This window comes from Plectropomus leopardus, chromosome 14, assembly GCF_026936395.1.
Source record: "Plectropomus leopardus strain MGB_pleo_1.0 chromosome 14, ASM2693639v1, whole genome shotgun sequence".
Lineage (NCBI taxonomy): Eukaryota > Metazoa > Chordata > Actinopteri > Perciformes > Serranidae > Plectropomus > Plectropomus leopardus.
The window spans coordinates 34,507,826-34,519,270 of NC_142189.1; the positions used below are offsets into that span (position 1 = coordinate 34,507,826).

Consider the following 11,445-nt stretch of genomic DNA (forward strand, 5'->3'; position numbering starts at 1 on the left):
TTTTTTTGCTAGCAGTTAGCCATGTTAATCTTGAGAAAAACTCTACGTTAAATCTGCAGTTCTTTCTGACAGAGATGTTTTTTCCAGTAGCTTGTGTGCAGCGAGGTGTATAATCTCAAGTTTTTCTTCTAAAGGCAGATATTCATATTTATACTGTAAAAAATAGTCCTTTTTATTCATTGTGACCGCAGTTACTATCTTTGTTAAAGAAATACCAACATCTGCCAGCTATGAGCAAATGACAGTTATGCTTGGCAAGTAGCCAATGAAACTGCAGCAGGGCAACAGACAATCAGCCCCACATGGCTTGACATTTATGCCATTAGCTTTCACTGCCAGAGGCTGCAGGCATGCGCATTGTTGTTTCCCACATTCAGTGCACTTTCGCGCCAAGCGTGATTAAAACACCATTTTTAAACCCTCTACCACTGACCCTAAATTGTAGAATAATGATAAATAAGAGTAGCAAGCGAGGATTTTTAATCCCGAATTCTGTTCATATCTATGTTATTCATACCTAAACTAAAACTACACTTTTTACCTGCTGCCAGCAGGTGGCCTTTGCCCCACTTGCCTTAAATGACCTGTAGCCTCCACTGATATATGATTCATGTCAGTGGTTCCTGACCTTTTTGGCTCATCACCCCTTGAAATAAAGTCATGCCTACTTGTAACCACACAAAAGCGGTTAGAGCTTTAGGCTGAATCTGAGCAGTAAGAAAAATGTATAAAAGTCATTTTAAAAAAATACACTTATTATTAGAAATACATAGAAATAGAAATACTTTATTTTCTAATACTTTATACATTCAATTATCCTGTGACCTCTCAGAGTTACAGTGGCTCCGGATGCAGGGCTCCAAACTCAAAACAATTATTTCTCATTCCAGTGGTAACAGCAATATACAGAGGACAATAAGTGTAACTTTAACTGCTAGAGGCACCACTTTTACATTTTGATTAAAAAAAAGATGAAGATCGATAGATAGATAATTTTATTATGAAAAATTAACACAAGCTAATATTAAGGGTCACCACTTTGTTAAATATCAAAATAAATCATAATACCTGTAAGAATATTAAAGAAAATTAAAGTCTAATATCATTACAAGCAATATATAAATATAAGAGCAGGCTCTCATTTGTGTTAAAGCTTTGTTATCCTGTTATGTATTATGTATTTTTGTTGCTTCAATGACAGGAAGCAGGTGTGTGTGTGTGTGTGTGTGTGTGTGTGTATGTTTGTGTGTGTGTGTGTGTGTGTGAGTGAGAGAGAACAGGTGTACAGTGTCTGAGCACTGTCAGCCCACATCTTCACACACTAACTGCACTGCTCCTTCTGCATTTGTGTGTGTGTGTGTGTGTGTGTGTGTGTGTGTGTGTGTGTGTGTGTGTGTGTATTACATGTCTTACTGCATGCATCGTCTGTTTGATCATGTTTGTACGTACATGTATACATCATGTGTGCATTGTGAATATGTGTATCCGTGTGTGTGTGCGTGTGTGTGTGTGTTGGTGTGTGTGTATGGCCTGCAGGCTGGAGCCATCTGTCCTACGCTATTGCCATGAGCAGCCATTTACAACAGAGTGTATTTGTCCAGTAATAAACATTAGAGGGAGTAAAGCCAGTGAGCTGACCTGGAACTAACACACTCCACAGTTACACTGACCCCTGCAAACTTGACGTCGACACACAGATGAATGCATATTATAATATAATTTTTTTTAAAACGCCAGCCAAACCTTAAATACACAGCGGGCATCCTGTGTGTGTAAAAACACACTGATCGACTAGAGCAGGCTCTGATTCTGTTGAAACCACAGAATTATGATTGCACTCAGATGCAGAGATGTACGTACAATTATTTCTCATAAATATACTGTATGAATAAGTTCACAGCCAAAGCCAGTTTCATGAGATATTCAAAGACTGCGTCATACAATAAACCTGCATTTGCTTGTGGTTTCTTTACACTGATGACACTGTCGACACTGTGTATGCAAGTGACAGATGCAAAGGGAAAAGCGTCACTTTGGCCTGATTTAACTAATAAGGTAAGTCAGGCAACAGCGTTAATAGGATTTCAGAACAAAAAAATCAAAGGAAATGGAACATCTAAACACCATCTCCAGTATCTGCAGTGACGACAGTGCAACAGGTATTTAGAAAGTTAAAATATGGCATCTGGCTCGTGCCGAGGCTATAAAGGTGCTGCTTTGAATTCCTGTCGTCAGGGTTTTCTTCGAGCAGGCAGCAGTCTCTGGGGCTTGGCTTCCTCTATTCACTGCTTATCACTGTAAATGTGCCGTTAATCCATCTAGACCCTTACGCTCTCCACACAACCGTCAGATAATATTCACAGACACAAATGGGATAGCATATTTACAGCAAGCTGCTTCTCAAATATTTGTTTTCCCCTCTCAACAGATTTTTTTTTCAATGCTCTCACTTTTTCATGAGCACAACTTTCCCCGTTTTGTGTGATGAAAATCTCACCCAGAGCAAAAAAGGTTCTGCCAGTTAACACCAATGACAATAATGTGTGTTTCTGTGTGTGAGAGAGTGGATGATGGAGTCTGGACTGGAATAAAAAAAATGATTGAAACTATAAAAAGTCCATTTTACTGGTACTTTTTTTTTTTTTACTGTTTCCTCAAACACACCAGTCAAGATTCAGCACACACACACTCATCGGAACTGTTGCACGCTCTCAGCATGCAAACACACTTGTAGTATCACACACATTCATCAGTTGCCACACTTCAATATTTCTTCATACCAGAGAAAACTGACTGTCCCTAAACACACACACACACACACACACTTACAGTAAGTGTGTAAGTAGTATTAAATCAGTTTGACTTTTGAGGTCAGCGACAGTAATAATTACAGTATACAAAAGTTTTGAGGGTGCATGTGTGTTTCCATGCCAGGCAGACTTCTTTCTTCTGGGTTCACTTGCTGAACAACACATTGCACAAGTGCATGCTCGTAACTTGCACGCCATATGTAGTGGCCCTCAACACACTGTCTTGTGTTAATGTAAACACAATTTCCTCTTTCTAAAAAAATCCTCTCTTTGGTAAATATCACTTAAATTTGTAGAATCTGAATGCTTTATTATAGTTATTTCCTGGTTTCCTATGAAAACATCCCGCTGCTTCCAAATAAAGCTTCTCAAACACAATATGACATCATGCATCCATGATGCATCTGTGGCGAGGTACAGCAAAAGAGCAGGAAAAAGTCTAAACTGATCTGTCACCTCAGAAACTGCTGGCTTTACGACACTTTCAGTAACAATATTCAGAGTCTCACCAGGAAGCAGCTTTACATCCAAAGCCAGTTTTGAGAATCTCAGGGTTAGGAGTAAGAAATTACACACACTGTAGTCATTGCACTGAGTGGTGTTTTTGCTGTGACTCATTTGTTGAGTATTTTAAGTCATTCATTTTGTCTTGGAAATTACAAAAAACATTGAGCCATTAAGTCAGTGTGTTTATATATATATATATATATATATATATATATATATATATATATATATATATATATATATATATATATATATAAAATGAAAAGTTAAAAGTAACCAACAACATTTACTAAAATGTGTTACATTCTGGGACATTGTGTTGTTGTCAGTGTCATGGCAACATCCTCACACAGAGTCACATCGTCTCCTCACTTTCTCCTTTTTTTTGTCACCTCACTATTTTCAACTATTCATATAAAGCAAAGAAAAGCCTGAAATAATATTTTTATATTAATAATAATATTTTATTTAATTAAAAATATTTAATTATTTTATTTGTACATTTTTTTAAAACTGAATTTTTACTAAAACATTAATTCTACACAAATAGAACATTTTGGTGTTGTAGTAATGAATAAGGCCTTCATATTCAAGCAGAATAGTAAGCAGACTAGATGCAACGTTGAAAGGAAATGTTCTGACTTGCAGCCTATTTTCAGATTTGACTTGATTTCAAATGGAAACCTGTTTACCTCGAAGCTAATTCAAGTTCATCACGAGGTAAATCCCCCACTCGGGTCGAAGTCAGCATTACCACATCGAGCCAATCACATGTGCATCACACACAAATGTACAAATAATTCTAAACATTTGTCTCAGTGTGATTGTAGTATTAGTTGGACAAACGATGATGCAGAGAGTTCACACATGTGAAGGGAAGAGTGTGTGAATGAGCCACCTGTCTGGGAGTTGCTGTGGTAGGAATGAAGTGCGCTTCAGAAATACAGCACAAAGAGCTCCAAACAGCACAGATATGGATCTTAAGTAGTTTTTCAATCCTATCAAAGATTTGATAATTTACCAGTATTAGTAATAAACCAAAGACAAACGAATAATAGTATGTAATGGCTTAATTTATCTAGATCATTTGCAGAGTTCACTGCTCTTTCTGACAGACATTATTGTCACAGCAGTTAACTTAATAAAACTAAACTAAAAGAAGAAAAAGTTGATGTCTTCAAACTAAACTGACAAATATTTGATTAGGAAACAAAAAGAAAAAGCTACATTTACACACAATATCCATCAAAAAAAAGAATGTATAATGGGAAAAATACAGTCCAATCATATAGCTAGAACTCCCTTATGTCAATGCACACACACACACACACTCTGAATGTTACAGATGTCAGCCAGTCGCTGTGATGAAGTTACAGAAAATGGTGTCAATAAAAAGTGCAACAGAGAGAGTGAAGTACACAGTGTGCAGGTGGTGACAGTTAGGAGGTGACTGTGGTCTTTCAGCGCTGATGTCATCTGATTAACACACGCCCGCACACACACACACACACACACGTTTGCACTCTGCTGTCCTTCTCATTGGCAGAGCCAGCGCAGCACTGACAGCCTGAGAGCTCCCCCTAGCAGGAAGAGAGAGAGAGAAAGAGCGAAAAGGAAAGAGAGAGAAGAGGAAATAGAGAGACAGAAGAAAATAAAGGGGGGTTGTTGTTGCAGGGCGAGCATGACAGACAGACAGTTCACCAGGCCCCAGCTGAGCAAACCAAAACTCTGGTATGCAGGCAATGGCAGGGTGTGTGTGTGTGTGTATGTGTGTGTGTGTGTGTGTGCGTGTGTGTGTATGTGTATATATATGTACGTGTGTGTGTAATGTGGTATCAGTAGTGGGAGAGAGTGTTCAACAAAATGAGTTTAGGCATGCTCTTTGGGAACTGGAAGCCCATGTGCACACACATTTAACCCCCCCTCCAAAATAATAAAATACACACACACACACATTTTGTGTTCTTCTTAAAACCATACATTACAAAAGCTGGTATTTATTTTACCCAAATTAGCAGAAAATTTTCTCATGTACCTATTTTACTCAGAAACATTAAATGTGTCCTGCCTACTGCATTTCAAATAATATTGGAGGACTAACAACTATGCAGCAAGGTGTCTTTTCGGAAACAGTGTCTGGGTTACTTTATATAATACATACAACTCACCATCAAAAGTTTTGATATGACTATTCCTTCAGTTTCACTAAAAACATTTTTTTTTGTTTTTGTTTTGTTTTGTGTTTTTGTTAGTATCTTTTTTATTTCATTTTATTTTATTTTAAGTAATGCAAGCCTTAAAAGCTTTACCAGTGTGGTCTCTAAAACTATAGAGGACATATATTAAAAAGAATAAATGATATGACTCTTTGGAATAACATTATGCATTCATTGCAATCAGCTGCAACATTTAATAAGACACATTTATGGCAGTTAAAAAAAATCATTTATAGAATGTTTCACTGCATATGGAAGAAAGGCTTACAAGGTTCTCTCTCTCTCTCTCTCTCTCTCTCTCTCTCTCTCTGTAACAAAGACTTAGCCCCAGCAGGGTGCATGGCTATTTGACAAGCCAAAGGGAAACATGCATCTCAAGTGGGCGACTGCAATTTACACGCAGCTTTCTCTCTCTCCGTGTGTGTGTGTGTGTGTGTGTGTGTGTGTATGTGAGAGAGAGAGAGAGAGAGAGAGAGAGAGAGAGAGAGAGAGAGAGAGAGAGAGTGTGTTTTTGCGGCTACAATGGGAGCTCTCGTCCTGTTTGTGTCTCTTCACACTGTGTCAGCCTTTTGGAGGAGAGCTGGGGTGATTTGCAGTGAATGAGAAGCACCTTCGGGTGTAAACTGTGTCGGTGTGGCAACACCAAAACCCACAGCGAAAGTGCCTGACTAACACAAAATATATCCATTAATCTGTCCCACATGTTTCTCCGAAGACAGATTGTTGCATTAGTCCTACATTTAGTGAGTACATTGAAAAGTTGATTCCAAGTCCATAGCATAGTCCTTTTTTATTAATTTTTAAATCTGTTCTAAGGACACCAGAATGAAAGCAAAGTGAAACAGCTGCATTAGAGAATACTCTTCAACTTCAACAAGAGAACTGGGAATTGTGCAAAATGTGGCACAATATCCCGAATATTTTGAGCACTAAGTGAAAGGTGCACTACGGAGGCCTTGTCAAAGTGCTTTTTTTTTTTTTTTAAATCAGCAATTTAACCTTCAGAAAATCTCTTTCACCTTTGTTAACACTTCCTCTCAATACTGAAAGACAAAAGAGGTGCAGCAACTCTTCCTCTGAATTAAATAATTTATGCACAGTGTCATATTTTGGACTGTCTGATGCATCGTCAAATTAAAAATGCTCCGATTAAAACGCAGGTCAGACGGTTTTTATGACCTGACAGCTTGAGAAGAATTATGTGGAATTTGGTGAGGGGGAATCACGTGCATTTGCATATGTGTGTGTACATATGTGTGTATGTGTGTACTCAAGCATGTTAAATCAGCGAGCATCTCTTACACATAAATTATGGAATGTACAGCACCTTGCTGCAGCCTGAATAGTGATAAATCAGACAGACAGACAGGTCAGACTTGCTCTATGGAAACATCTACCAAACTACATTTTACACTTCGCACACGCTCGGGAGCGCGCGCGCGCACATACACACATACACACACACACACACACACAGTGAGCTTAAAGCAGCTTTGTTTCAATACAGAAGCTCATTTATTAGCTTCCATCTTTGTGCTCTGTTGTCTCTCCACATCTCCAGGCTGTCTGCTCTATGTCTGTCTGTCTGTTTATGTCTTTGAATATATTCTGGGCTCTTTGCTGCAGAAGCTGATGTCCCAGCAAAGCATGCAGCGTGCACAATGTGACCTATTTCTAAAGGTAACCAAGGCCTTCGTACAGCTGCCACACACAAGTTGTGTTAAGCAATCAAAGCTCTTGTCAGGAGATGATTTGACATCTCCGCCACATGTATAGTCTTTAAGTGTGTGTGTGTGTGTGTGTGTGTGTGTGTGTGTATGTGTGAAAGGCCAGGCCTCTCAGCAGAGAAGAGAAGAAGGTAGCGTGGTCCAGAACCCAGGCAGGACGCGTGCTAAGCCTCTGCTGTAAATATGGGTGTTATATTCTACACAAGCCAGTAAAGTGCACAGCCATACATTGTGTGTCAGTGATCTGATGACAAGTCTCCCCAAATAACCTCAAGCTGCAGAACACAAAGTGGGAATATTCACCAAATGTAACATTGCGTCAAAGAGCAGCATCATTTCCTCCTTCTCTGATTTTACTCCTTCATCTGTAAATCACTAACAGCTGCTTTCAGCTGCAGTCACACACTAAATGTCCCTTACTGATATTTGCTGCTTTCAGCAGTTAAAGTCCTGCAGGAGCGTCTGCTGCTCCTGTCAGGACTCATCAGCTGAAACTGATCTAAGGCCAGAAAAACATTTCACTGCTGACAAGTGTAGCGGCAAAAGTGACAGCGCCAAAACATTAAGTGTTTGCGTTCAGTCAGGAGGAAGAGCGATGCGTTTCCTCTGACGATCATTGGCTTAATTTAGGTTTGACCAAAATAATTTAAAAAGAAAGAAAAAATCTTTCTAAAAAAATATATTTCTTCACTTCACCTTCACAAAAAATAAATGCCTTTAATATGGTTTTCATCTTCAATATAACTCCTTCATTTTAAAGTATTTTGTCCTTAAATAGCGTCACTTATAGGCTCGTGCACTCTGCGGGAAAGTGCCATGGGGGAACCCTGGATTTTTTATTTTATTTTATTTTTTTTTTAGCTGTCAAGGCGTGCAGGGTATTAAATAATCCAAAACGAGCATTAATATTACAAAGTATAAGCTTTGCATCCGTGCAGCAGGAAAACACCACGAGCGCGGAGCAACTAATTAAAGTGAAAACACAGAGCGGCTGGCACAAGGCAGTAATGTGTCTATCAAAGATTCAATAAGTGTTAAAGCCGAGACACTCGGCAACTTGGTTCTAGTGCAAGAAGAGAGGAGAATATCATGTGCTTGCTTTATTTTATTTGATCGTTTTCCTGTTCGGTAGCTGCTGATAATCATTCACCTCAGCTGTCTGTTATGTTCATATTAAAATATCGGCCTTTTTGAGTAAAGAAATGTTTGAATTAAATACCGAAAATCATAACTGACTTTTTGTGTGTTTAATCTCATATGAAAGGAACAAAGTTGGTGTTTGCAAAAATCGGAAACATTAAACACACAGTATTAACTGATTTATATTGCTTGAGTTACAATTATTTTTTTATTGCTTATAGAAAATGAAGTGTAATTTTCTCCTAAATGACAGCGCTGCTTATATATATATATATATATATATATATATATATATATATATATATATATGTATATATATAAATGTATATATATTTTTAAAAAGCGCAATAATAATTAAAAAAAACAAAAGTCATGTCTCAATAAACTACCAAGACGAGTCTCTGGCTTCTCCGTGAACTGCTATTACAGGAGAGGTCAAAGACGCATCCGAGAACTTTCACTCTCTCTCTGCTCCCTGTGTTGTAATAATATCGAGTTATTTATAGACTGTAATAATACATGAAGTAAATAATGGACTTTATTTAATTTTATCAGTAAATCTAAGAGGAAAGAACCGAGTTTCAGGACGCACTTTGAAAAACTTTCTGCTCCATGTCTGAAAATGTTCATTTCAACGCACCGATCATCCGTGGAAAAAAAAATCCACTTAACTTCTCAGAAAGACACGGAGAGGAAAAAAGAAAAGCTAAGTGTGTGCTGTGATGGTGTGAATTTCTGCAGGTATACTCACATGTTACTTCTCTCTGGGACAGGTGCTGCGGGTTCCCCTGCTTGCGTCGGGACATCGCCCTGGCATTTACACTGGCATCGCCCGGAGAGCGGCGCTGGAAGGGTCGGCTCTCCTCCTGCTGCTGCTGCTCCTCTACACCGGCCGCAAACTGCCCCCAAAACCGACCGCACGCCTGCCACCCCAAACTGACCGCTCTGCACTGGCCCCAGATGTGGCCCTCGGACTGACCTCCGTGTAACGGATCTCCCTCCAGCGAGCAGCGGCTCCGGTGCTCTGCGGTGACCGGCCGTGGCGCAGCACTGGGCGGCCGGATGCTCGATCGGAGTTCGGTGCCAAAGTGGTTGCGCGCCTCCCTTGTGGCGGTGAGGGAGGGGGGTAGTCCGGCGCTGCCTTTCGCGGCTTTCACACCATCTGTGAGGGGACAGTGGAGGACGGAGCGGCGTGGAGCGGAGTGGAGGAGAGACGTGGCGAGATGCGGGAGGTCGGCGGTCACCTCCTGATGGACAATCGCTGTCGGTGTCCACTCTCCGGCCAACCTGGACACCGTGCGTCCCTGTCCAGAGAAAGCAGGTGAAATGACGCCAAATAACGTGTGAAAGTGTGTCAAATAGGAATCCAATTTCCTTCTTGGTACTTCTCAAGGTGTCGCCAAGTGGTGGGCACTTCTTCTGTTGCACTGTCAGTGGCAGCCAGGCGGGCAGGTTAGACTTTTACTCTTTAAGTCAAAGCCCAGTGCTGGTTTGAGGACAGACTGCCACTTTCTTTTCTCTTTGTGCTAGCTGCAGAGTCCCGCATCCCCGGACTGTGTGCGGCTCTGTGCGGCTCTGTGCGGCTCTCTGGCTTCTACAATGGGAGAAAACTCAAGTTCAAGTGCGGACGTGACGTTCAATCTGCGGTGAGAAGGGAGAGTGGAGACTGAAGAGCACTGGGGGCGACTAGTGGTGGCTTTCACACACACTGACACACACACACGCCACTCTCACACCCTCGCACACACTCGGGCGCGTGGCGCGCACGGCGGCAGTGGTCAAAGTCGCTCAAGACATCCCCTCCGGTGTCCCGTCAGTATCAGAACGAGATTTATTTCTGTTAAAGTGTGACCCGAGGGCTTCCGTAGCTCGTCCTCGGGATGCTGGACACTTAACACGAGCCTGAATTCACATTTCAAACACACGCAGACCTGAAATGATGTTCCGTGTTACACACTCTCCTCATGTGCTGGATAGCGCGCGCACATTTCTCTGGTAAATATTATTTTTACTCATCATTTCATTAACATTTGACTCATTTTAAAATATGTTGTTAGATGTGCGCGTGCAGACACATTTAACACAATAAAGGACTGTCATTTAATGCACCACACTCCTTCACAATTCATTTCTTTTAGCGTCTTTTAAATGCGGGCAGCATAAATAATCCTAAATTAATTGACGGTTTTGAGTGACCAGTTGATTAAATCCAAGTTGTACACGTTTTAAATTTAATAGGCCCACGTGCTTAATATAAAGGCCTTAATTTTATAAAACTGGCTGTATTTTTTATCGGACAGAAACTCACTAAGATGTGCTGCTGGTGGCCTCCATTTGCGCACAACTGTATGGATCACAAACATATTTCAGGCATATTCATATAACTGAATAATAGCCTGTATGTGTGGAGCTTGTAGTTTATAAATACACACATATTCCAGTCTAAATTGTTTTTTAATATAATATTGAGTCAGTGTTATGAATGTCAGAATCAACATAAGGGTTCAACCAAAGAGTTTTAAATGGAGCAGCTTTGTGACCTCATGGTGACCTCAGGGGAAGCACAAAAATGAGAATTAAGGTTTAGCACTGATTTCCCGTTTGAAAGATTTGAAAATATAATTAAAACAGGAGGAAAATTGTGCTATACATGAATCGGTTGCAGCTATAGTATCCTAGTTGGTTGGCACAGTGTGTGTGTATGTGTGTGTGTATGCCATCACAGTAAGTGTGTGCTAGTGTGACGATTGATAACTGGTTTGGTGGTAGAGTGTGTGCATGCTGCTACTGCCTGCCTCCCCAGTAGCACCTACTCTTTAAAAGAGAGGCGGATACAGTGGGGAGCATCTGATTTTCATGCTCACACATCCCTCTGGAAGACAAGAGGGAGACTCAAAAGCAAAACTAAAATTTGGGGACTTAGAGAAACATGTAGGGAGGTGTGTGTGTGTTTATGTGTGTGTGCAAACAAAATGTGTGTGAGAGTGAATGTGTATGTGGCAGTAGCTGCAGAGTGGCATCTCTGTGATGAAACCCCACCCAGCT

The 11,445-nt window shown here is 40.4% G+C and overlaps 1 protein-coding gene across 1 annotated transcript in view; it reads right to left on the reverse strand.

The window, feature by feature from the left end:
• Nucleotides 1–10,317, reverse strand: part of bcl11ba (BCL11 transcription factor B a) — a 67,847-nt gene extending 57,530 nt beyond the window's left edge. The window contains exon 1 of the mRNA XM_042500610.2: nucleotides 9,152–10,317. Within this exon, the coding sequence (XP_042356544.1) occupies nucleotides 9,152–9,206 (55 nt within the window). The 5' untranslated portion in view covers nucleotides 9,207–10,317. The remainder of the gene's footprint in view (nucleotides 1–9,151) is intronic.
• Between the last annotated feature and the right edge of the window lie 1,128 nt (nucleotides 10,318–11,445).